The 26,538-nt window shown below is 43.4% G+C and overlaps 1 protein-coding gene across 1 annotated transcript; it reads right to left on the reverse strand.

The window, feature by feature from the left end:
• Positions 1–1,189: 1,189 nt before the first annotated feature.
• DYNC1LI2 (dynein cytoplasmic 1 light intermediate chain 2) lies at positions 1,190–26,201 on the reverse strand. Its single transcript, XM_026494924.3, has 13 exons — positions 26,055–26,201; positions 25,805–25,878; positions 23,623–23,739; positions 19,328–19,558; positions 14,148–14,317; positions 12,986–13,079; positions 11,843–11,978; positions 9,612–9,723; positions 8,993–9,052; positions 8,171–8,212; positions 7,653–7,770; positions 5,993–6,109; positions 1,190–4,170 (listed from the first exon to the last, which is right to left on the reverse strand). The coding sequence occupies exons 1-13, from the start codon at positions 26,159–26,161 to the stop codon at positions 4,070–4,072; spliced, it is 1,479 nt and encodes a 492-aa protein (XP_026350709.1). The 5' UTR covers positions 26,162–26,201; the 3' UTR covers positions 1,190–4,069.
• Positions 26,202–26,538: the final 337 nt, after the last annotated feature.

The raw sequence follows: 26,538 nt of genomic DNA on the forward strand, positions 1-26,538 counted from the left end.
CTAGATTATAACACTCTGAATTTAAAAATTCACAGTGAAAACTATCACCCAAAAAGGGAGAGGGAAGAAAGCAAACTCCTCTTTATAAATGAATGCCAGCTAATAAATGCAGGAGGAATGACGGGATAAGAAAGTGACCATTTAAGACTCCTAATGAGGTAACGATTTAGGCAAGGATCATGAGTGGATGCTTATAACTGATGTGTAAAAGGTGGCTGAAGACCAAAATACTCAATAGTACCACCCACAATTTACTGGATAGATCTGAGGGACACCACCTTAACCCGAGAATCAAACCCAACATCACCAATACAGGGACAAGACAATGTGATGCATTAGCACATACACAACCTCACTTACGTATTCTTGCAAAAAGCATTTAACCTGAATCGAATCATGAGGAAACAATAAGACAAATCCAGAATGTGCGATTTTCTATAAGACAACTGACCTGGACTTATCAAATATATTTAGGGGTAAAATGCCCTGATGTTTAAAACTTACTTTAAATGACTTAGGGAGGGAAAAGCCTGTGCATGCATGCGTCTGTGTGTGCACATGAGAGAGAAAGAAATGGAGGGAAAGAGAAAGCAAATGTGGCAAAAATGTTAAAAACTGGTGAATCTATGTTAAAAAAAAAACCAACATGGGTATTCAATATACTTTCAACTTTTCTGTAGGTTTACAATTTTTCAAAATAAGTTGGGAGAAAATGTGTATAATAAATCAGTTTTAAAGAACAAAAATTTAACATGCTTAGTTAAATGTAATAAACAGAAACAACGTATCTCTAATAAAATAAATGTGATTTTCTTGAACATATTTTACTGTTCCCCATTTAAACAGGTAAAAAACATTATGGTATAGTTGCTCTGAAATTCTTCTATGAAGCTTGAAGACTTCTGAATTAAATAAAAGTTAGCCCAATTCCGTGGATACAAAATTTATCTAAGAGGCAAGAAAATATGCTGGATAACTCAAAAACCCCACTGTACTGTACCTGCAGCTTAGAACTCCACATACCTCAAAATATGGCTTCAAGATGTTTCTTCTTTAACAGAATTTCTGTTAACTTTTAGTGAGAGAGGTATACAATTTTTTGCTACACGGTAGACAGGCCATATGACTAACAGACAATTCAATTTTTATCTCCAGTGAGATGATTTATCATAAAGAAAGTCACCAAAAATTGTAAGCAGTCTGGATTCGTGTTTATTGAAGCCAGTAATTAGAGACATCTTCTTTTCCAGCACTAGAAAGCAAGGTTCCACATGACTGCATAACTGCATCCGGTTAGAGCCACACCCCTGGACTAAGGCTGGTGGGGGAATAATCTGCAGTCCTAATTTTAAGTTAAAAATACCAATAAACTTAGTATAGAGACGACAGTGAACTTTCACTTACAGCATCAACATCGTTAAGGTCATGATGTACAGAGCAGTCACTTTCAACTTTGTTAAACTAATAAAACACGACAACGTCTTCAGTTTAAATAGTGATTTTTAAATGCCAATCAAAAAAAAAAAGTGCAAACAAAATTAAATAATTCTAGCAGCATACCCGTTGCATTTTTAGGAAAGACCAATTCATGGCCCTTATCGTGGCCACATCTTCAAGGTTGGGCATATTTCTTTGATTTTTCCATTTTATAGACAGACAGCAGATGTAACCACTATAATATATATAAATAGTCATAAAATTGTCTTTAACAGTCTACCATACAAGTGTATTCTGCAAATAAAATCAATTTTACTTTAAAAAGTAAAGGCTGTTTACTGTTCGGCCTTTGGTTCCACTGCTTGAAAACCTCAAAATAACAAAAAATATCTCCCCTCCTCCCACCCGCCCCCAAAAAGAACCCTACAGCTCCCCAAAGTTGGTAGACTTTGGCAACCACTGAGCACATGACATTACACGCACCAGTGTCTTCTGCTACTAGGAACATCCACTTGTCATGAGAAACTAAAAGTGATCTCCAAGAAACCTTCCCTCACAAGACAGGTGTCTTAGCTTGTCATCAGTTTTAGTACATTTTATATTGACACAAAAGTGCTCATCAGTTTAAATGACAAAAAAATGTTTTAAAGTAAAATTTTGCAGTAAAATTTGAAATCACACTGTATCCCCTGTAGGCATGTGCCTTTCCAATAATTCTTGTTTCTGAGGTCATTATTTTGTCCCCACCCCCACCCCAGCTGCTATAGAGAGAGGGATTAAGTGACCCCACCATCAGTGTGGCCACAGCTGTTGGGCACCTATTGGTCACTACACCACAGCTATCCTTATACAGTCAGTTACTGTCATTATCTGGACAATCTAGTAACTGGAAGCCACAATACATTTAAAAACAAAAACTAAATTTAAAAAGGGGTGAAAAAGTGTATTTTTAACAATTAAAACTGGCACAAAGAACATGTTTTTGTTTGTTGGAAAGGCAACTAAATACTCAGCTTTCTCCTTAACAGTGTTCAGACCTTTACAAAAAAGCAATTCAAGACAGTCTTAGAGTCTTGTCTTGTTATATAACACAGGATATTAAGTTATGCCCAGTACTAGGTTAGTGGTCAGTCAAATGTGGTATGTAAAAGTAATGACATTAGGGAAGTTATGCTCAGACACAGTACAACAAACTTCATATAAAAAAAGTAAACTCCACATAAGTGAACTGTGGTTTTTTTTCCCTTGGTTTGACAACAAATGTTTTATACATTAAATCAATGGTAGTGTTTGCATTCAAATGTTCTATGTCATGTATAAAATTAAAAGTGCCATTTCAAATCCACAGAAGTCATTTCCAGAATGGTGGTATGACATGACAATGTGTATGAATTTGCCCTAAAGGGAAATACTGAAACTCTTATTTCCATAAGAAAAAACAAAAAACAAAAAAACGCTACCTTTTATGAAAAACACAAACAAGAGAAATGTATCATTTCCATTTTCAATATAAAACATTCACACTTATTTGTCCATCTGATAGCACTGATCAGACCAGAGAGCTAGGACAAGACCCTTTTGCATCAATGGAACTCTGTGAAGGTTTCCACAGACCGTAAGGCAGGGATTGGTGCAAGCCAATTCATTAGAGTGCAATTACATTACAAACCTCCCTCAAACTTTCTGTAGCACATTGCATTATGGTAAAATGAGAGGTTGGTTACCCATTCTCTATTAGTAGGCCAGCCTGTGGTAGTATAAAAAAAATTTTTTTTAATTTAAAAAACAAAGCAGGAGCTATTTAGAAAACAAGTCAAAGTAAACTAATTGTAACTGCTGACTTTCAACACACCCCACAGTGACTGTCTGCCCTGATGGACATCCATGGAGCCCAGCACGTCCCACAAGGACATGGCCTGTGCCACACGTGTTTCTGAGGCAGCTGCCATCTTCCCCACCCCTGTGTCAGCTCCACCTGACTCAGGCACCCCCACATTCTACATATCTGTCATAAGTTAAAGATGCATTCAGAACAAGTCTAATTCCCATTTTCTTAGTGTTTAGTTTGGAAATGCTTTTGATTTTAAATCTTAAAAATGATTATTCGACTTTCTACTGACCACACAGTATTTACTCACACTGCTCATCTCCGCCTTCCTCATCTCCTTCGACATTCAGCTTCCCCACCATCACTTCTCTCATTCCTCCTTTCAGTCCTTCTCTTTCCTGGACTTGCTACTTAATCTGCTTCCCAAGAACAAGTGAATTTGCTAACACGCAACTGGTCAGACTAATCACCCTCTGATCAATGATTTCCTGGTCTCATGTACTCCACCCTGAAAGAAAGCAGGCCCTCTTTCTCTCATCTACCTTACCTTCCACAAGAAGCCCACTTGCTTCCCACGAGAGCCGCATGCCTGAGAGTCCAAGGGTTATCCTTAACAAAGGGGTCTGACACGTAACCTTCCTAAATGTGCATTTCATACTCGGACGAGTCAATGAAGTATTTTTTAAGTTCATCTCCCCTGCCCCAAAAAACTGATAGCATGTGCCATATCAGAAAAATCCTTGTCTTAGCAGATCAATATACATAGTTATTTGGTCATTTTACATATGCACTTTTTGAGGAGGATCAGGCTTCATTTTCTGTTGAAGAGTTTGTTACCATGGAGTCTGGCTTTCGAGTCATTCTATCCAGTTCTTCCTGAACATTTGTCAACACAGTCTTTTGCCCTTAAAAAAAAAAAAAAGGCAGCAGTGATGGGAAAAATTATTTTTCTGAAAGGAACATTTAATATTACACTGACTTCTGTAATCATTTGTGGTGATATCAACCTCAATAAGAATGAAAGCAAGTCTTTTTTCATCGCAATGATTATAAGAAGATACCCCAATTCAACCCTTCTTAATTCCAACCCAGGGAACACAGACCCCTGAATACATAACTGCCCCCTGTGTGGGCATGCCTTTGTGCCAAATATAAGGGCCTTTCTGAAAACATTCTCACCACCCAACTCCAACCCCATGCACTGTCATCACTGCCTTCTTAGAGGTGGTACGTGAGTTTCTTGTATACCGCAATCTACTTTCTGTGCCTCAGACAGGTGTTTAGGTTTTGTTTTTAATTACAACATTCTAACTCACATGGGTAGTCTAGAAACACTATGTTTCAATAAGAATTTAAGACTGAGGCCAAACATTTCAATACTGCACAAAGTCAGTGCTCATATTCTTTTGTTATCAAATGCTAACTGAGGCCTAAAAATGACCCTTATCTCCTATTAGGGGATACCAGCCCGGGGCCACCAGACCCGATTGGGAGTCTCCAAGAACTCAGGAGCCCCTGATGGCCTGGCTGACCTAAGGATGGAGTGATCTCCTGAGGACCTCGTTCCATCCAAAAACACCGATTAGGGAAAATACTGTATTAACATTCCTTATAGTCAATGGAAAAGTAAAAGCAAAACCCTTTTTAAAATGGCCTCAAGCTTGGGGTGCCTGGGTGGCTCAGTTGGTTAAGCATCTGCCTTCGGCTCGGGTCATGATCTCAGGGTCCTGGGACCGAGCCCCACAACAGGCTCCCTACTCAGCAGGGAGCCTGCTTCTCCCTCTCCCTCTGCCCCTCCCCCATGCTCATGTGCGCGTGCACGCATTCTCTCTCTCAAATAAATAAAATCTTTAAAAAAAATAACTGATTTCTTTTTTTTTTTTTTTAAAGATTTTATTTATTTATTTGACAGAGATAGAGACAGCCAGCGAGAGAGGGAACACAAGCAGGGGGAGCGGGAGAGGAAGAAGCAGGCTCATAGCGGAGGAGCCTGATGTGGGGCTCGATCCCATAACGCTGGGACCACGCCCTGAGCAAAAGGCAGACGCTTAACCGCTGTGCCATCCAGGCGCCCCAAAATAACTGATTTCTTAAAAAAATAAAACGGCCTCAAGCTTCCTGGCAAAATGCGTAATTCCCAAGGAACTTGGCTCTTTTGTTTCAAAGGCCTCCAAGACAGACTCGCCCTACTGCCCACATGGAAGAACAGGAGGGTGGGCTGCCATAGACAGGAGTGTGTGTGACAAGTGGGGAGCTTCATAGAAGAGGAAAGGATGACCCTCCAGTGAGATAGGGAAGGTTCACAGACTCCAGCTCAAGACAAGACTAGGGACAGTGAACAAAAATCTTTATAAAGCCTCACAGAAAATTAAACATAATAAATAAAATGTCTATGTTACACTCTAGACCATGACCTCCCATGAATAGTTCCGACACCAGGGCCACATGTACAGTTAAAAATATACCTCAATTCACCCAAAAGTCAGTTCCTAAGAATCCAATGTTACATAAATCCCACCTTAAATGCGCCAAGGAAACCTGCATGCTAATAAGGTAATCCTATTGTAAAGTGTACTGCTCGGTATAAGGTAGGGATGTGCTACTTGCTTGGCTGTTCAGAACACAGAGCATCTGCACGTCAGGTGAAGGCAGATGCTCCTGTCCTTCCCCCCACCTCCAGTGCTGCTCAACCACAAGGATCAGAGGTCTCCAAGGGCCCTTCAGTACCTGACTTCTTGGCTGTGCTCTGCACACCACCAGCACCAGGACTTCCAGGAGAACCTGTTTTTTTACTCAGCAGGCTGTTGAAGAAGCTGGCCAGCACACCTTCGCTTGCTGCATTATCTAAGGAAACATTTAGAAAAGTAGCATCACACCACTGCACAGAGGACTCACCACCACCACAAACGTAGTTCTCAGCCCGGAATTATCCTTTTGTGGCTGTCATCTTTCCCAGACAATGAGCACTTCACTTACTCTGATTTCTTATATACGGCCACTGCCAAGGATAATTACGTGTTAGCATGATTAAGTAAGTGCAAACCTGTTTACATTTTCCATCTGTTTGGGGACATAATATAACTCATGCTCCACAACATCCCCCTGTCCACAAGACAGTGTTTTTCAAAGATTCATAAGCCCTTAACACTCCAAAGATGCTGTGAAAAGCTCTCATTATGAATAAAAGATAATTATCACACATGCAAGGACTAAATAACATTTTGTTTTGCGAGTTTTACCGTAGCCAACATCTTTGGGTATTACTAAGTTACTGGGATAAGGGCTATTTAAACTATTAAGTAACTGAGCTTGACAGGAGAAGTGAAGGGGGAAGAAAATCCCACAATTCATAAATGGTAATCATATAAAAATGAGAAACAAAACCAAGGACTCAAAATACACACTTCATTGTATTTTACTTTATTTATTTTTAAAAGTAACCTCCACACCCAATGTGGGGCTCGAACTCATGACCCCAAGATCAAGAGTCACATGCTCTACCAACTGAGCCAGCGAGGTGCCTCTCAAAGAACACATTTTTTAAAATTTATTACTTATTTATTTAAGATTATTTATTTTTAAAAAATAAATTTAAATAAAATTTTATTTATTTGAGAGAGAGAGCGCACGCATGCATGCACAAGCAGGGGGAGCAGTAGGCAGAGGGAGAGGGAGAAGCAGGCTCCCCGCTGAGCAGGGAGCCTGATCCCAGGACCCTGGGATCATGACCTGAGCCAAAGGCAGACACTCAACCGACTGAGCCATCCAGACACCCTAAGATTTTTTATTTTTAAGTAATTTCCACACCCAACATGGGACTCAAACTCACAACCCTGAGATCAAGAGTCGCATGCTCCACCTACTGAGCCAGACAAGCGCCTCTCAAAATACAGATTTTAAAGTGACTTCTTGGGACGCCTGGGTGGCTCAGTCATTTAGGTGTCTGCCTTTGGCTCAGATCATGATCCCAGGGTCCTGCTGAGCGGGGAGTCTACTTTTCTCCCTCTCTCTCTCTCTCTCTCTCTCTCCCCCTCTGTCTCTCTCCCCTGCTCATGCTCTGTCTCTCTCTCAAGTAAATAAATAAAATCTTAAAAAAAAAAAAAAGTGACTTACGTTGTATTGCTCTCTGAAGGAAGCCGCACAGCCTAACTGGGGTCTTACACAGAGCAAGATGCAAAGGCCACTGAGTCCAACAAAGGGACAGGCCTTAGTCCCTGCCCAACCGTGAGCCCCCTCCCTTTGAGCAAGGGAAAAGGGAAAGCAGCCCCTTACTGGGGGAAGAGAACAGCCCAGCTGCCATGAGTCTCCACCTTCCAAACCCAGCCACCCAGGCCCTTCAGGGCTCAGGCCTAAGACTAAACACTCTCCACAGAGACAGGATACGTACTTTTGATGTTTGGGTCCGGCTTCTTTACTGATGTGCCTGGGGAGGCACTAGGCACACTGGCTGGCCCTCCCCGGCCCTGAGTTCTTGGAGAGCCAGAGGGTCCTCTCGCAGGAGATTCCTAAGTCCAAAACCAGCCCAAGTTATACACAGGCATAAAAATAACAGGAAATACATATTCCAAAAATGAAGACATTCTCTGCAGGATATTTTTCACAGTCTAGGGAGAAGGGTGAAGGACTGGGAGTTTGCTCTAGCTCAGTCTCTTTCTAGACCTTAGTTTCTCCTTAGAGAAGAGATATCAAGATAAGAAAGCCTGCTCACTCTATTTCCCAGAGATATATTCCTTCCTGCATTTCCTGAGTCCCTACTGTGTTCCTGGCCCTGGGCCTTCAGGGAAACCAAATTTCCTTGAAAATACAAAATCTCATACAAATATAAACTCTTAGAAATAATGCCGTAAAGTCTGATGACACCTACAACACTGGGCCTTGACCCCCTGTTTAGTTTAAGGTACTCACAGAGGCTCTCGTGGGCGTGGCTGGCTGTTTGGCAAGGAGTGACTGCAAAGAGACAGACACAGTGGCTATTAACCAAGGCCTGCAGAGTGTACTGAAGGTCTGTAGAAACACTTACTTCCCAGTGTTCCACTAGAGGGCGCCATTAACAACAACAAAGTCACAGATTTTATATTATGCATGCAAGAAATTTAAATTCAGCAATTTGGTATATGGTGAAAAAAATAATCCAAGTAATCAGTTTTGGAGCTAAGGAAGCAAGGAGAGCACAGAAAGGAGGACCGGCTGACAAAAGAACCATCAACACCCCAGCCTGCTGAGCTGCCTGCACCATGAGGCAGACCCGTGACTGGGTAGGAGACATGTCTAAGTCATAGCAAAACAGAAAGGTGAGAGTGGGTTTGCATTCCCAACTGTCAGCCTGGGGAAGTTACTCTCCCCACCTACAAAACGGATACGTCAGCTCACCCACTTTCATGCATAGGGCTGTGTGGGGCTATGTAAAATAACAGAAGTGAGGTCACGGCACTTGGTAAACTGTCAGCACAGGAGGTATTATGCCAGGAAACCTAATTTCCAGAGAGAAAGGTGACTTAAAATGATACTAAACCTCTCATTGCTGAGAAGCTGCAAGCATGCAGGGGATCACCTGAGGCAGATGGTATAACCCCTACTCTGTACCAATGCTAGAAATGGGAGGGAACAAGGAGACCTGGTTACAACCCCTTTAAACTGCTCTGATGCCCTCAACCTCACCCCAAGGGACTGGCATTTCATGCATGAGAAGGCCTCTGCTCTGGCCTCACTGGTTCTTCTTCTTCTTACCTGTTGCTTCATTAGGAACACCTGCTCATCCTCCGCTGCCAACTCTTTGTCATGGACCAGCTGTGAAGTGAGTGACATACTCATTTGTGGTCACAGGCCAAGAACACCCAAACTAGTTTCAAAATTCTCGATGAAAGAATCTTGGGTTCGGGTCTCAATACGGGCCTGGGGAGAATCCCTGCTGCAACTGCACAATTATGTTTTTTCTAGCCTGGAACCAACTCTGTTCCAAGACTAGCCTTGACATGTGGCCAACTGACATTTTTAAGTCTGGCTGGTTCTAAACACCTCCCAGATCAGGCCTGCAGGTCAGAGGAGCACGGGGATCTCCCAACAGTTATCCAGAGGCAGTGGTGGCACTCTCAGGACTTAGTGGAAACTTTAGCCCAACTCCACGTGGGCACTCCATCACTCATGCCCCACCACCTGGAGCCATTTACTTAATACTAGACTTGAGCTGACCTTTTTTTTTCTTTTAAAGTCCCTTGGATTACTTTTTTTCTTCCCCTGAAAGTGGTTCAATATGTAAAATGTATTTCTTTACAGATTTCTTCTCTCATAAAAAACAAACCCCCAACAAAACACAAAACCTACAACTCAAAGCGAGGGACTTGGGTACCTTTCTCACAGGTGGTTTCACAATAAAATCTTCATATGCATCTTCTGCCTTCACAGTTGTGAAATTTTCATGTAAAATTGCTATTTTCTTTTCATTGTCCCAACCTGCAGGTCTAAAAGCAAGGAAATAGGGATGGATTTGCTTCTCCTGGGACTGCCTCACAGCACACTGTAGAGCACATTCCGAGTTAGAGAGGGCTCCTATGTGAGAGCCTTTCCCACAAGATCTGGTCTGTAGTTGCTGGGACTGGCTTGTAACTTGTGGCAGACAAGTCAAAATTTAGTGCTGGCATAACCCTCCAGCTTGACATTGCAGGTCCTGCTCCAGACTGAGCTCACGGGGAACAAGATCTAAGGAGCCAGAATGAGATCTTATTGACTACACATGCTGACCCACAGAAGTGTTCAGAGCTTTCACACAACTCCACCCAGAAAAGCAAGGACACAATGGGGCCTTATTCTGACAGAGTGGAGGATGCAGAGAATAGTACAGAGAACAGAGCTCAGGATGAGGCTGTTTGTCTTGGGCTTCAGTGTAGAGGAACTCTCTCTGAGAACTCCTCTGAAAACAGTTTTCTTATGGCCTGCTTCATTAATGTTACTGGCATGGGAAGATGTGGAGCAAAGGAGGGCACCACAACCTACACTCGCCTGAGCCCCAAACCAAAGGAACACAAGGAGTCCTTGAGGCTCCTACATGGGTCCTGCCCTGATTGATACCACTAAGCAGGATGGCACCCAGGTTCCATTAAGTTAAGCTGCAGTAGCCTACCTTCCCACCAGACTCTCCTAAAAGAGCAACTGTAAAATGCCCTGAACAACATACTTTTGAACTCTACAAACTTTAAAAAATGGCAACTGATTGTTCTCACAGGCCTCCCTTTCCCCACATAAGCCCTGCTTTACAGCTTTAGGACCCAGATGGCGTTCTTAGCCAGGGTACTCCATCTGAATGGTTTTGCTGACTTCACCAGCTCCCAAAGAGCTAAACTACCAACAGGATCAAAGATGCAAAGGGACAGGGTGTGATTAAGATACCACCAGGACCCAGGCAGCCTTCAGAAGCTGTGAGATGCTTCTTCTCTCCAGAATAGGAAAATCCCCAAAGCATCTTCCTCGGCTTCCTGTTCCTCAGGATCCCAAGCGATGCGGGCACTCACATACCACTCACTGAGCTTGTGTCCTTGGTGCTTGCCTGATTGCTCTGGAAAACAATTCTCTAAAAATCCATCCAAGCCTCTAGCTTTGCCATCTGTGAGTAGCCTGAATGAGGCTCTCCCTGAATGTTCAGGAAGCAACCTTACTTAGTCTCCAGAGCTCTTGGGTTTCACAACTTCAGCCTTCTCAGAAACTGTCCCTCCTGTCCCTCCATTCCTTCTGGCCTGCTTAGCACACACACATTCAGCCTTCAGCATCACCCCCTCTGCCCTCCCTGCCATACTGCCTCCACTACCCTATTACTGCCCAACCCCTACCCTCCAGTGCTGTGTGCAGGGACCACACCTTGTTTATTTCTGCATCCTTAGCATAGAACCTGGGCACATAGGAAGTGCTCAGTAGTTGCTAAAGGAACTCTAATTCCAAGTCGAGAGAATATCTAAGCCTACAAACAGTGATCTCCTAGCACAAGTCCTCTCAGAGGCCACACGGCTTCAACATTCATTCACGATCACACAAACTGGAGCAAACAGGTATCTAAATCTCTGCCCAAGACCATCAGCCCCATTAGCTCTCAAAATATGAAATGCCAAAAACACAGTAAGTATTCAGTATAGCTAAAGCCCATGCTGATAAGTACACCAATGAAGGTGCCTGCAATCTTCCCCTCCAATGGGCAGAGAAATCAAATGCTTCAATAGAAGATATCAGAGTCCCCAAAGCCCAATTCCCTACACTTCAACTCCCTCCTCCAGCCAGTATTCCATCAGAGCTGACAGTAAGTGGGAAAAATGGCTGGCTTAAGTTTTGGCACCTTGCTCTCAAAGAAGAAAGGCAGCACCCCCGACCTCACTCCACCTACTCCCCTTAGACTAAAGGCAGAATGGCAAGTAATCTGGAGAGGAGCTGGGTGTATCTATCCCCTGTGAGGTCCAGCTCAAGTGCTTCGCCCCAAGGCGGCAGAAAGCTGGCTGTGTATGACAGAGACAGAAGGCACCTTACTTGGAAGGATAAAATGTGAAGAGCAAATGTACTATAAAAAGAAGCATTTGAAATAACCTCTAAGGAACTCACATAAAAACTGCATCCTTTTCCACAACTAAGGCAGGTGTGATAAAGTGGAAGCCATAAGTTTTATGAACAATGTACTTATACAACAAGTCAAGGTTTTTCTCCTCCTTCACTGATGTGTAAATCAAGGCTGCTCCATCTAATCAATCTGCTTAAGGAAAACAAATTCACTGCAGAAGGAGATAAAAGCAAACACATACAAGCATAATCCTCAAAGTACTATTCACAGGTGAATCAGTTTTTGATCGATACATTCATTATCAATAGAAAGTATTAAAACTTTTAAAACTAAAACGGTAATCATAACAGATGAACCATATCAAAAGCATAAAGCCTGTCAATGCTGGCAGATCACACGCACCTCATTTTTTAACATGTAGACTGCTACCTTTTGACCCATCAGGTCGGTTCCTAAGCAGTCAAGTTACTGGCCCTGAGGTTAGCCCAGAAAACACCCTCAGCATATCCAAGGTACACAGATTCATTACTAGACAAATGTTCACATGGGATCCAGTTTAACATTAAGCCCATCTTTTATAAGAGATGGGTACCTAACATGTATCAGCACCCTCCACTGAGGTGGACAAGATAAAAGGCCCAGAGGAAGTGGTAGGAACCTATCCCTAACCCCCATATGCCAGGGTATGGGACCACAGCACCAACTGCTATTGTATTTTTACAGAAATAAGACTCAAAAGACTGCTGACACAGTATCTCTTGCATGGACAGCACAAAACAAACATATGGGAAAAACTCTGTGGCATCTAAAATAATCTTGTGTTGGGTAATTAACTTTTTCTGCAAAAAAGTAAAGTTTAAGAAAACTTCCAAGATACAATAAAAGTAGTTTGGTAATGAGACTATCCATATCGGCTTTCTTCTTAATATGAAAGCCTTATCAAATGTACAGCATTAAAAATACAAAGTGATGAAAGACAGACACAAATTATTAAGTCTCATATTCCAATACAGTAAAACACAAAACTAGTAAAAAGATGTATACAATTTCTCCATGGCAGAAGACTGTTCTGGATTCAGGAAGTACTTTAGCTTTTTGAAGACGCCCCATCTGGAGAGAAGCCTGGATTAGCACTGTGCTCTGGGGAGCCTGTGCTCTTACGCCCTGACACAGCATTCCAAGGATACACTGGAGACAGAACCTCCGTAGGTGTGACTGGATGAAGTCAAAGTGCTCGTCCCTGTAATCATGCTCCTTCTCCAGGACACTCACTGCATCACACTGCAGGGAAGACAGAAAGAGAAAGGAGTCATCTTTTTGCTTCTCTCCCTGCTGAGGATGGGCACAGCACCTTCTTTAGAAATAAAGTATCATCGTTCCAAAGAAGAAAGCCGTAGCCAAAGGTCTAAGCAATAATTACACAAGAGTCAAAAACAACTGGAGATTTTTCTTTCACCCTGGGCCACAGTTTCCAGAGCTATAAAGTGGGAATAGAACAGTCTGATCACCTCACAACTGTTCTAAGAACCATACATAGTCACATCAGAAAGCAGGCTGGTGGGACATGGCTGTGCACTGCACACTCCACAGGACTTCTGTCTCACAGAATATAATGTGAACGGCACTCTGTGGTTGAGAATAAAGTGCTCTTGAAACCCAAAATGTTGTGTGTGTTTTAAGTCCATTTATTTTTTTAAGTAATCTCTACACACAAGGTGGGGCTCAAACTCAACGACCTGAGATCAAGAGTCCTACGCTCTTCCGACTGAGCCAGCCAGGCATCCAAAAACCCAAAATGTTTTTAAAGCTACTTTTTTCCTTTTGTAAGAGAAACATCTTATATCTCTCTGACTGAACTTAATTTTCATTCCCATATCATCATACTACAGGGTAGAAGAAACTGAAACTTTGAGTTTCCTTCCTTCTTTTTCTACTGAGTGTTGTGTTCTTTTCTGAAAGTCATCTCAAATCCAACAGATTTTGAGACCAAAACCCTGAAGAATTCTGCTCTTCTACATTATTTTTTACCATCAGCTTGGGCTAGACCAACTGGTTCACAGAGCCTTAAGAAAACTGCTTTTAGTTCTACGTTTGAATCACTCAATAAAGTTGACAGTGCTTCATGGAGAGATTAACTCAAACTATGAACAAACTGAGTGATGTCATGTTTCCAGCAGCAACATTAAATGACAATATTCTCCAGCCTGACCTATTCAATGTACTTTAATGAATCCCAAATTCATACAACTCTCCCACAGGAAGACACACAAGTAAAGCTCCTTAGTTTCTTTCACATGGTGATTGTACACTGGCCAAACCCAGCCAGATTTACAATTCCCTGGCACATACCTTTGTGCACACCACCAACACTGGGATTCCCAGGTTATGAGTCAGCATACTGTCACCAAGAGGCAAGGCAACATTTTCTTCATCAGGACCTGCAGTCAAAGGTCCTCTTCTCTGTGGGGAACCTTGACAACCTTCTTCAGGCTCAACATAGTCTTGAAAATCTTTCACAACTACAGGTGTAAAAAGGAAAAGAAAATCACACACAAATAAAAAATGCACACGCCAGTTTCAGAAAACCAAAAAAGGCAGTAATAAGCACAAAACATAAAGAGTTATGACAAACTTCCCAACTCTATCTACTGCAATATTAGGGATTTAAAGGTAGTGATGCAAAAAAATGCCAATTCTGATATTTCCAGTCTGAGCACTATAACTTCCGAGCAGCAAAGACATACCCCTGGACATTTTTTAACTATATCCAACTCTTAAAAAGGTTTTAATTTTTTTTTCAAGATTTTTATTTTTAAGTAATCTCTATACCCAATGTGGGGCTTGAGCCCACAACTCCGAGATCAAGAGTTGCAGGCTCTACCAACTGAACCAGCCAGGTGCCCCTTAAACAGGTTTTAAAAACTTCTAAGATTTTAATCCTTTCTATTATGAAAAAAGCCACATTTCTTATACACCTAATATTTTTAAAAAATGAGACTAGTAAAATCATCTGAATTCCACAAGAACATGCGGTTTCTATACAGCTAACATATGTCTGCACTAAGGAGCGAGGCTGGGCTTGGCCAGCCCATCCACATCTCTTCATCATCCTCACTCTTGTGGACTCAGTCTCATCTTTAGGAGATCCTGAGACACTGTGCAGTGCTGATGACCTGTTCCTGCCTAACACACGAAGGAGTCAGCAGTATAATGTCCACTTCTTGGCGCACACAGTCACTACTTCAGGCCAAGAGTGCAATCCCACGGGAGGGCCTTCAAGCTGAGAATGGTCCATGGTCCTGGTTAAGCTTAAGTGAACACAAAGCTCACGGACCCATACCTCTTCATGGATACTTCAAGGCTTACTTATCAGGCCAGAAAACAAGGATATGATAATTAAAGCTACTTTGAGCTAGAGCAGCAAACATGCAGCTCTATACCCTTCTACATCCAATAGGACAAAAGGACCAAAATGCATTTTAGCCTCATCCACAACATGCTCATTAAGAAAATGCAAATAAATGGATTAAAGGGAACCAACAGAATGGTGCTACATACTCCTCTTCATCCACAGAACAGGTTTCAAACATTTTTTTTAAGAGAAGCAGGGGCGAGGGGCAAAGGGAGAGGGAAAGAATCTTTTTTTTTTTTTTAACATTTTAGTTCTTTGTCAGAGAGAGAGAACGCATGCATGAGCACAAGCAGAGGGAGCGGCAGGCAGAGGGGGAAGCAGGCTCCCTGCTGGGACTCAATCCCAGGAACCTGGGATCATCCCCTCCCTGAGCCAAAGGCAGACGCTTACCCGACTGAGCCACCCAGGTGTCCCACAATTTCTCTTTATTAAGCTCATTCATATAATTTCGTTGTCAATATAAACACTCAAGAGACCTTTACTGCATTAAAAAAACAACAAAAAGGGTTTTCTGATGAACTTAGCATGGCTGTTGAAGGATTTTGAAGAAATCAAAGTTCTCAAATTTTCTCCTTGAAAGCATTTTAACAAATCTTCAAATCAATGGAAACTACAATGGCTTAAGTCTGGTTAATACCTATCACTGCCGAACACCACATGAGGCACTCAACCAGGAATTCCAAAATAGTGAGCATGGCAGAGCCTAGAGAAAGTTATAGGTGAGCTAAGTGGCTATGGGAAGAGAGGCAGGGGTGGAGCAGCTCCAACGGTGACCTCCAGGAAACTCCATCACCCAGTGCACTGCATGAACTGCTATATTCTACATATGCCAGGATGTAAAAATAGCTGGGAAGCCCGGGGTTAGACTAGTCACTCTCTAAAGGAATGACTTAATTATGGCTATCCAGCAACTGTAGGAAACGCATGTGTTTTTAATAACTCAGCATTTTAGATGGGGGCGCCTGGGTGGCTCAGTCGTTAAGCGTCTGCCTTCGGCCCAGGGCGTGATCCTGGAGTTCTGGGATCGAGCCCCACGTCAGGCTCCTCCGCTGGGAGCCTGCTTCTTCCTCTCCCACTCCCCCTGCTTGTGTTCCCTCTCTCGCTGGCTGTCTCTCTCTGTCAAATAAATAAATAAAAATCTTTAAAAAAAAAAAACAAAAAACTCAGCATTTTAGAAAATAAGTTGGAAGGCAGAATAAGTGTTCATAACATATAGGTTGGTGAAAAAGGAGGATAAAAACATGACCATGTAATTCAGATAAAAAAATAAAAGGAAAAAAGCATTTCCCTTAGGGTGCACACATACCACAGTATTAACAATTTCTCTCCAATGGTGGAATGGACAATATTTCATAGTCCACCCCAGGGGCCCCCTTTAGCGAGTGGGTAGGGGAAGATCAGAGTACTCTACCCTAGCTGCTGCCTCTCTCTCTCATCTTTTCCCTCCTACCTCACTGATCACCCACTGGTTCCAGTCCTGAAAAGATCCCACAGACAGCACCTCATTTTTTTCTCTATTTGATAAGCAAGGGAAGTCCCAGACATAAAGCAGGGAAGACTAACCTACATAAGCACCACCTTCTAGCAGCTCTGGGGTTGCTCTGCCCTCCCCCGTCACTGCCAGCCACACAGCTGCCACAGATTCAGGAGCCCTGGGGAAACAAATCCGGAAAGAGTGGCGTGTCGTGGAGCAGCATTCCAAACTCAGCAGACTGGAGACTGGTGTTGTACTGGAAGTAGGCTGGGTGACAGCCCTTCACTCATTTAATACAATACCTAGAGTCCAATTGATGGGCCAAGTGGGAGTCTCATGAGCAAGAAGATGGCTGACTGCTTTATGAAAATGCAACCTAAAGCCAGCACTAACAAAGGCACGCCTTCAATATGCAACACAAAGGCATGACTACCATCCAAACATCTCAGAGGAAGGGCAGTGAAAACAACAGAGGCCTTCAGAAGGTTAACCAGAGTCATGAGACATGGATGTGGTTGCAGCAACTGCTAGTTCCCCTCCTGTGTCCTCTCTTCTCTTCCTCCTTGTAAGCAAACCCAACCCCGATACACAGAACACGCGGCCATACAGAACCACATTTCCCAGCCTCCTTAGGAAGACAATAGGCACGCTGCCTTCAGTCCCTCTTTCCTCTTCTTCCATGGGCTGTCTGGAACACGGATGTGAGGACTACAGCTCTAGTTGTCCAGAGGAAGAGAACCACACCCTAAAGATGACAAAACAATAAGCAGAAGGAACCAGGGTCTTTGACCTGCCTTCCCAGAGCTGCTTTTCAGGCTGGAATTGCCTACCTCTGGATTTCATTTACAGGACAGAGAAACCAACTTCAGTCTTGTTTAAACCACTGTTATTTTGGGTTTTGTGTCACAAGCAGCTGAATCTAATCCTAAGTGACAGACATCAATGACTAAGCACAAAATAAATTCAATAGTTCACGGGAACACAAAGTTCCAGGAGTAGGCATCTTGTCTGCTGTGCGCATCTCCGATGCCTAGAACAGACCCAGTATAAGACAGACACTTTCCCTATGTGGGAAAGAACAATATCCTTGGCTTGATCTTTCTTTTTTTTCTGTTTTAAAAATCTTCACAAGGTTGTAACACTAAGAAAACAGATTCAGAGACTGAAATCTCCAAGGCATTAACCCATTAATCTGGGTAAGATGCTAAATGGGCAGTGAAAGACAAACCGCTCTTCAGCCTCAGAACTATTCTAAGGAGTTGTCTTTAAGGTCTCTGTTCCAGGGGAAAAAGAGGCATTATCTAGAAATGTCAGTGGTTGAAGATAGACGAGCTGAGCTGCATAACAACCACGGTAGCACACATGAGGGTGAGCCGGGAAACAAACACGCATGAGGCAAACCAAAGAATTAGATGTTAAACTCCCCGTTTTAGCTAATGTGGGACAGGAGCAAGAGGAATTTATGAAAGGAAGACACACAACAAGAGTTCTGATTTAGAGAGCACATCAAAATTTCTGAACCCGTCTGCCAGTAAGTGTGAAGATCCCATGTGCCATGCCCTAGAAGCCCTTATTAATTCACTAAAGGGAATGATGTCATCCTGTGGCAAAAAGCCAGGCTGAGCCCAGCCTGCCCTGGCCAAGACTGCTGCTGCTGCTGCACACAGCCACAGCCTCAACCCCTGCCCCTCCCATTTCCCTGGCAAGTGGACAGAAGCTGATGTAAGTGCACAGAAGCAAGGGAAAGGAAAAATAAGCTTCTGAATGACAATAAGGAAAAACAAAACAAAACAAACTTTGTTTAATTTGAAAGTTCTCTGTTGTCAAAAGGACTTGGGTGTCCTTAGTCTCAAAATAGCCTTTCATTTTAATAACAACAAAAAAAAATGACCTTCCTATTTGTAACTAAAATCATACTTGCTGGATTCCAAAATGAACTAAGATAGAAGCTGAAAGATTTGTCTTTTGTAGGGCTTCCTTTAAACCTGTCAATAAGAGAGTCCAAGGGGCCTCAATGGAATCCCAGGTTAATGGACTCAAGCTGCAGATTCCACAGTAAGTCTCCACAACCACTGATGCTAACTCGGCAGCCAAAGTTAACACAAAAGTGAAAAGACCCACAGAACTGATCCAAATTTGAGGGATGAGGAAAGAACCCTTATTTTAAAAGAGAACCAACGAAGATAATAAGGAATATGGATTCGCTTACTTTCTTCAACTGTGATGCTTGAGAGAAACACTGCTTTAGATACTTTTTGACTAATGAATTTACAAGAGAAACTCTGAAATAAATGGTGCAAACAAAACCACATATTCTGTAAGGGAAGCTTTGTAACCTTTTGACACTGTGAAAAGGAACGTGGCTTGAACCATCCAAAGACACTAGTGAATTTTCCAATTAAGAAAATCCTATTTTAGGGGCGCCTGGGGGGCTCAGTCGTTAAGCATCTGCCTTCGGCTCAGGGCGTCATCCCGGCGTTCTGGGATCGAGCCCCACATCAGGCTCCTCTGCTAGGAGCCTGCTTCTTCCTCTCTCACTCCCCCTGCTTGTGTTTCCTCTCTCTCGCTGGCTGTCTCTCCGTCAAAAAAATAAATAAAATCTTAAAAAAAAAAAAAGAAAAAAGAAAATCCTATTTTACTTACACTTCCGTTCCAGCTCCCTCATTTCTTCTGGTGGAATTTTCATTTTATCAATGTGCTCACGTAAAACACTAGCCCATTTCTGTAGAGATTCCATCACGGTCCAAGGTCTAGACATGTCTGCAACAAAAATGACCAGGGTCTCCGGCAAGGATTCAGCAGAAACTGCAAACTTCAGCAAGCCTTTGTGGTATAGGTCTCCATCCAGAATCCACACATTGCAGCGTGTGTGATCTAAAAGAAGTAGTAAAGCTAAGTTACTATCTGACAATAACCATCAGCACAGCTGAAAAAAAGCCACATCAAGAAGAACTTGAGAAGGGGTGCCTGGGTGGCTCAGTTGTTAAGCGTCTGCCTTTGGCTCAGGGCATGATCCTAGGGTCCTGGGATTGAGCCCGACATCGGGCTCCATGCTCTGCAGGGAGCCTGCTTCTTCCTCTCCACTCCCCCTGCTTGTGTTCCCTCTCTTGCTGGCTGGCTGGCTGGCTGTCTTTCTCTCTCTCTCTCTCTCTGTCAAATAAATAAATAAATAAAATCTTTAAAAAAAAAAAAAAAAAAAAAAAGAACTTGAGGAGTGCCTGGGTGGCTCAGGTTAAGCATCTGCCCTCGGCTCAGGTCATGATCTCGGGGTCCTGAGATCCAGCCCTGCATCAGGGTGTCAGGCTCCCTGCTTAGTGGGGTCTGCTTTTTCCTCTCCCTCTACCCTTCCCCCATTCCGCCACTCTTGTGTGCTGTCAAATAAATAAATAAAATCTTAAAAAAAAAAAAAAAAAAAGAACCTGAAGGTGACAACCATAGAATTTCAGACAAAACACAAAAAGAAATCCTCTTCGGGAAAGAGCCCAAGTGCTCAGTGAGAAGTAACCCTTGATCAAGGTGTCTAGCGAACTTTCTACACTTTAGAAAATTTTAATTACCATAATATATAATATCCACATTTAAAGAGATTCCAGCAATGTCTGAGGAATAAAAAGGCCATTTTAGCTTTCTATAAGAATCAAAAGATACATACATATAAAAGCTAAAATGTTCACTGGTCAACTGCACCATAGTCTACCTAATCCATTCTCCTCAGATATCAGCAATCTGTGGGGCAGCAAGCTGTGCCGCAGAGCCTGTGGTTAAACAAGCTCTTCTTGTCAGGCACACTAAGCAGGGAGTTCATACACTACAAAGGCTGCCAAAGAGACAGGACCTTTGTGTTTAAATGCCAAGATAAAATCATTACATATGCAAATTGAGGTATGAATTATTGGATGCCTGGTGATATTAAGGAATTAGTTATTTTTGGTATAATAAGAACAAAGTTATGTTTTTAAAAATTGTTATCTTTTAGGGGCTCCTGGGTGGCTCAATCAGTTAAGCATCTGCCTTCGGCTCAGGTCATGATCCCAGGGTCCCTGCTCGTGCTCTCACACATTCTCAAATGAATAAAAAAACTTTAAAAAAAATCCTTATCTTTTAAACATACATATGGAAGTATTTGCAAATGAAATGACATAACGTCCGAAATTTGCTTCAACATAATCCATGTGGAGTGAAAGGAGAAGCAAGTGAGACAACAGTTGAAATAAAACTGCTGAAGAACTGTTTAAGGTAACTGTTTAAGGCAAATTAACACATACATTGGGGTTCATGATCCTAAGTCTATGTTGTACCTATTTTTAAAGGTTTTCCATAATAAAAAGTTAAACACACACAAATGTGCAACTACTGACATTTAATGAAGCACATAGTTCCAAAATCATACCTGGATGATCAAACCACAGAAGATAATTCTCCGCAATGATAACCTATTTAAAAAAGTTTTTAGGTATCATTTTTGACAAATATTTTTCTTACAAAAGTGCCTTGAAGGAGAACTCCTACAATCAAAAGTATCATTTCACTAACTTCTTTCCCAACAAATTCCAAAATACACTCTAAAAACCTATCTTCCATTAGTTATCCTTTTTTGTGTAATCGATTCATTAAATTACATGCTGTTAAAATTGTATATTCACGACTTTATTTCAACAGTCTAATAAGGTATCCGCATCTAACTAAACTTTCAAAATTCTAATACATTTTAGACAGTGGTTTTGGTTGGGTTCTGTGGATGTCTTCAAAGATACTGCTCTGTACCTGAAGCCCAATGATTTTAATGCCTTCCCCTCAGCAGGCATGGTTCCTTTCTTCGGCTTCTCTTCCCACTGCCCACTACACATAATCACCCATGTGCATGGAGATCACACACACCACATGTGATGTTAAACAGATGCCCACAACCCTGGACGCAGTGGTTCTTTGAGGTGTCGTGCCCCACCACAAACCAGGGACAAGACAGGGACCATTTTCTCTACCTGTGTGATTGTCTGCAAAATGTGTCATTTATAATCCACTCATATTACACAACAAAAAAGACTATTCCTGAAAGATGTATAACTAACCACTTACTTGTAAGGGCAACTTCTCCATCAAAAAAAGACCTGCAAGTAGGTGGCCTAAAAATGCAGAGACCAGGAAATTTTTAAGGCAATCTTAAGGAAGCTGAAATAAATGTTAATGTGTTCTTCAACTCAAAGGCAAGGGAGTATGGTTAATATGATGCTTTGGCATGATATATGCTTATGCCATGTTGATGTAAGCAAATTCACAGAATATCTACACCAGGTTTTGTACTTTCAAAAGGGTACAAGAGCTACCACTGTGTCATATGCCACCTCTCATTCTGTGAACCTACAAAATAGGTATTGTTACCCAATTCTACAAATACGGAAACTGAGGTGTGAAGGGCTTAGGTCAGTCACAGCTAGTGATTACGGAAGCAAGACTCTGAACCAGTTCTGGTGGCTCTAAAACCCAAGTGCTTTCCACAATAACCATGCTGCCCAACAAAAACAGGATGCAAAAGACTCAGATAACATGAAGCCCTCCAAGCCTGGCCCAGTGGCCCCTTAGTCCCAGACTTACCCACACTGATGCTGGTGGGCCCAGCTGGGCATCTGAATGCCTGTCCTCCTTACCCAAGAAGAGCCCTCAGCACCAGGCCTACCTCCTGCCTTTCTTTCATAACATCCAGGCAATGTTCGGCATGGCAAAGGAAGCAAGTCTCTGGGGTTCTAAAATGATCATTCAGTTAACATTAACATAATGCATGTCTCCAAGGTTTAGTAAGAGACCCTTATCCAGGACTTCTATTAAAGAACTCTTGGAGATCAAAGATTATATTGCTAGAAAGGACATGGGTCCATCTTCTTCACTTTAGCAATAAGGAAATGGGGAACCAGAAGTGGTGTGATTTGCTCCCTTATATAATGGGTAAAGGCAAATATAAGGTAATCTAACACAGATATTTCACCCTTAGGCTACACAGATAACCTTCTTACAAATGAAAAGATCAAGGCACCAATGATTATTTGTTTTAGAGCCATTCATAAAGCTTAAAAGTTTATAAAAGAGGCATCACTGAGTAGTGGTAACCAAAAACGACTACTCCAATCCAACTTATAATTATACCTACAAGAAAGAACTTTTAAGTAATATCTAATCTTGATAAGAGTGCTTATCATGTACTTTTAATATTCCCATCTACTCTCCAGGTAGAAACTATTACTAATCATATTCTAGAGATAAGGAATTAAGAGAGAACATCATCACCTCCAAGCCTCTATTTCCTCCACTGAAAGAAACACAGGAAATTAGCATTTCTACAACGTCACAAAAAGACTCAGAAAACTCTACTGTGAATATCTACTAAGCTGTTATTCTCTGAATCATACCAATTTCAGATTCTCCACTAGGATGTGGCGGAATAACAATGTGCCCAAATCAATCTGCCAAGGATTTCTCTCATAGAAAAGTCCAAAGTGTTTATGTATTTATTTTTTCCACAGCTTTTAAGAACATCTTTCTTACTACCTTTATGTGCATTTGCAACTTTACCATCAATATCTCCTTTCAACTGGGGGCTACCCAAAGCAATAGCTAACAGTCCCAATTCCTCATTTTTATTAACATACTCTAAAAAGGAAAAGTGGGTAGGGGCGCCTAGCTGGCTCAGTCAAAAGAACATGCGACTCTTGATCTTAGGGCCGTGAACTTGAGCCCCGTGATGGATGTAGAGATTACTTAAATAAATAAACTTTAAAAAAAAGTGGGTAAAGTCCTGCAAAGACATACGCTTCATCTGTTCCCCTGTGACTAACTCTCTTGGAACTAAACAGAAAATTGAGAATAACTAGACACACTGCAGGTGCCACAAACATGGAGTCTGAGACATGCATATACCCCTCACCATGGATCAATGTTTTACTTACCATCCCGGTCCTCATCATGGACGCTGAGGTAGAGATACTCTAGGCCTCTTCCTTTTTTGCCATGCTCAGCTCCTTGAAGTTTAGTCATGAGGGTTGTTTTCCCAGAGCCATCCTCACCTACAAACGATATACGTAAGGAGGCAAAGAGTGCCATTTATTCTAGGCAAGGGCGGAGAGTCTTGACACTTACACAAGTGACAACTAAAAATTTCACGCAAAGCCTGCTGCTGAGGTCTCACCTGCATTCATCATAAACAAAGCAAGCTTTGCTGTAAGAGTGGTTGGGGGGATGGTGATAAAGGTAGCAAATTCCAAGCTCTAAAATGATATTCTACTGCAGTCATCCTTACTTCACAAGGGAAGGAATAATGCAGGTCCACAGGCCCTACCTACAATTTATAAGACATGCATTTAGAGAAGTGAAAGTAAAAAGTGGAGTCAGTTTCTCACAAAATAAACTTTTACTACAAGAAAAGCAAGAAATCTTCAAAATATAATTAACCTTTAAGCCCAGAAACTTTGAACTAAAAAAAGTCTGATCCTGTCTCATAATCATGAAGAACAGAAGCTATTATTCACTTTTGATGTCAGTACCTCTCTTTTATAAGCATCCTGAAGGCTAGGAAACTGATGAAAATAATTACAGACCTGAGCAAAACTCTAAAGCACAGTCTCAGTAATTATCAAGCGCCTCCTCATCCCCCCCCAAACTAACCACCCCCACCCCCGAAAAAGAAACCTTAAACATTAACACAAACCACCACCCAGATACATTACTAGGCACCCCTAGGATTTAATAATATGGAATTACAGGACATGAGAATTGAGAGGCATTCCACAGATCAAAGGCCTCCTCTCCATCCCCAACGCCACTACTGCATTCAGATACTCCACATCCCATCTGGGCCATGGTGAACACTTGTCAGCCTGACTTCAATACCTGCTCATTTTTGCCACCTGCAACTGTGCTGCCAGATTCCCTTTCTAAAATACAGATCTGGTGACCTTAATGCCCCACTTCATGAAGATCACTAAAGGTCCTCTATTACCTTCTGTAGTGATCATCACCTAAGGACTATAAACTTTCCTCAAAAACACTGGGAAAACGACCCTAACAGCTATTGCAGGAGGATTAGGGGATGGAGGGGGAACAAAAGGCCCTTGAGATTCAGGGGTCTCCAGGAAAAAGCATCAACTCTTCAGTCTTTCACAATCTGCCCCAACTTACTTCATCCATCACCTTCCATGAGGAGCTTCTGGCAGTTTCTAAACCCCCACACCTTCCTATCACCTCTATGTTCCTGCAAACACTAACCCTCTGTGCCCCTGCATGTTAACACTTAGCCTTCAAAACATCTGACCCCAAAATTTCCCTCCCACAAAACATCAAGCAATGTGATGCTCCCACAATAATCCTGCCATGTAAGCATGGTGTAGCACAATTACCAACATATCAGTCTCTCATTAGCCTGAGATTCTTCTGCAATGTCTGAAGGATGTCTGTGCTGTCTCTGTGCCCAGCCTACAGGAACGACTCAACAAATGGGTTCTCTGGATGAATGAACCTGATCAAACTCCCTCACTTGTAGAAGGAACTGAAATCAGACACACTAAGAGACCTGACGCAGGTAACCCAGCAGTGAGGGCTGGAATAATGCAGGAAAAGTCCCTAGTAAGGACTCCAAGACCTACTGTCCTTTGCAGAGTCTCCGCGACTGCGCACTGCTAATGAAGATGAAGGAATGGGCCCGGTGTCATCTCTAAACCTGATCCCAAGTCATCTCGTTCCCCCACCTCCTTCACCTAACCTTCCCATATTCTCTCTCTCACACACACACACACACACACACACACCCACCCACCCACCCACAACCGCAATTTGGTGAACTTCTAAGCTACGAGCGCAGAGAATCACGGACATTTAAAACGAGGTTGATGTTGCGGCCAAATGACTAAGGAATGTGCCGACAACTCCAGCATCACTGGACTCTCCAAAAGAGATATCCCAACCTCAGGCACGGTGGACTTGGCCACTCTCCGGCTGTCCAGCCAGGATCTCCAGCCCTCCTGGGCGAGGCAGGCTGCGGGCAAGCGGCAGGGAGAGAGAAGCTGGGACCTGTGAGAGGAGCGCCCGTCTCGCCCACCCCAGCTCCCCGGGCAACGCCCCGCCTCCGGCGCTCACCGAAGACCAGGATGTTCTTGCCGGACGGCAGCTTGGACCTGGCGCGGGTGGACACTTCGCTCAGGATCGAGGACCTGTGGGGATAACAGCGAAGCGGTCAGCCCCGGGACTAGTCTGGACCCGACCGGACCTACGCTGCCCGCGACAGCCGATAACACTGCCCGACGGTCCAGCCCAGTCCGGCCGGTTCCCCGCCCGGCCGCGCCCTCCCCGACCCAGACGACTCAGCCCGGGCGCCTCGCGGTCTTACCAAAGGCTCTGGCCCTCTTCCTCCTCACTGGTTAGGTCGCCGGCGGCCGCTACGGCGGGCCCGTTGGGGCCCAGCAGCAGCTTCTTCTCCACCCCAACCGGCGCCATCTTGCCAACTGCAGCCACAAAGAGGGCCCTCCCCCGGGCCCGCCGAGGACCCGCGAGGACCCTGGCCGGGTCGCCCGCCGCCCGCCGCTCCACACCTCACGCCACCCGCCCTGCAGGGTCCACGCCGCCCGCCGCACTCCGCCGGGCCCACGATGTCCGCGAGCTCCCACAGGGTCGTGAGGCCGCCGCGGTGGTGGAAGGTGGGCGGCGGTCAGGCGGCCGCCGGGGCAGCCATGCGCAGAGAGGCGACGGCGGCTGGAAGGGGAGCCGCCCGGACGGAGGGCACGCGGGCGACCTCTGCCGGCCATCGGGCGCAGCGGCACCTGGCCTGGGGTCCTCGCCCAGCTGTGCGCTCGCGGTGCGCCGTCGGGGGCCAA

The sequence above is a fragment of the Ursus arctos genome, unplaced genomic scaffold, assembly GCF_023065955.2.
Source record: "Ursus arctos isolate Adak ecotype North America unplaced genomic scaffold, UrsArc2.0 scaffold_19, whole genome shotgun sequence".
NCBI lineage: Eukaryota > Metazoa > Chordata > Mammalia > Carnivora > Ursidae > Ursus > Ursus arctos.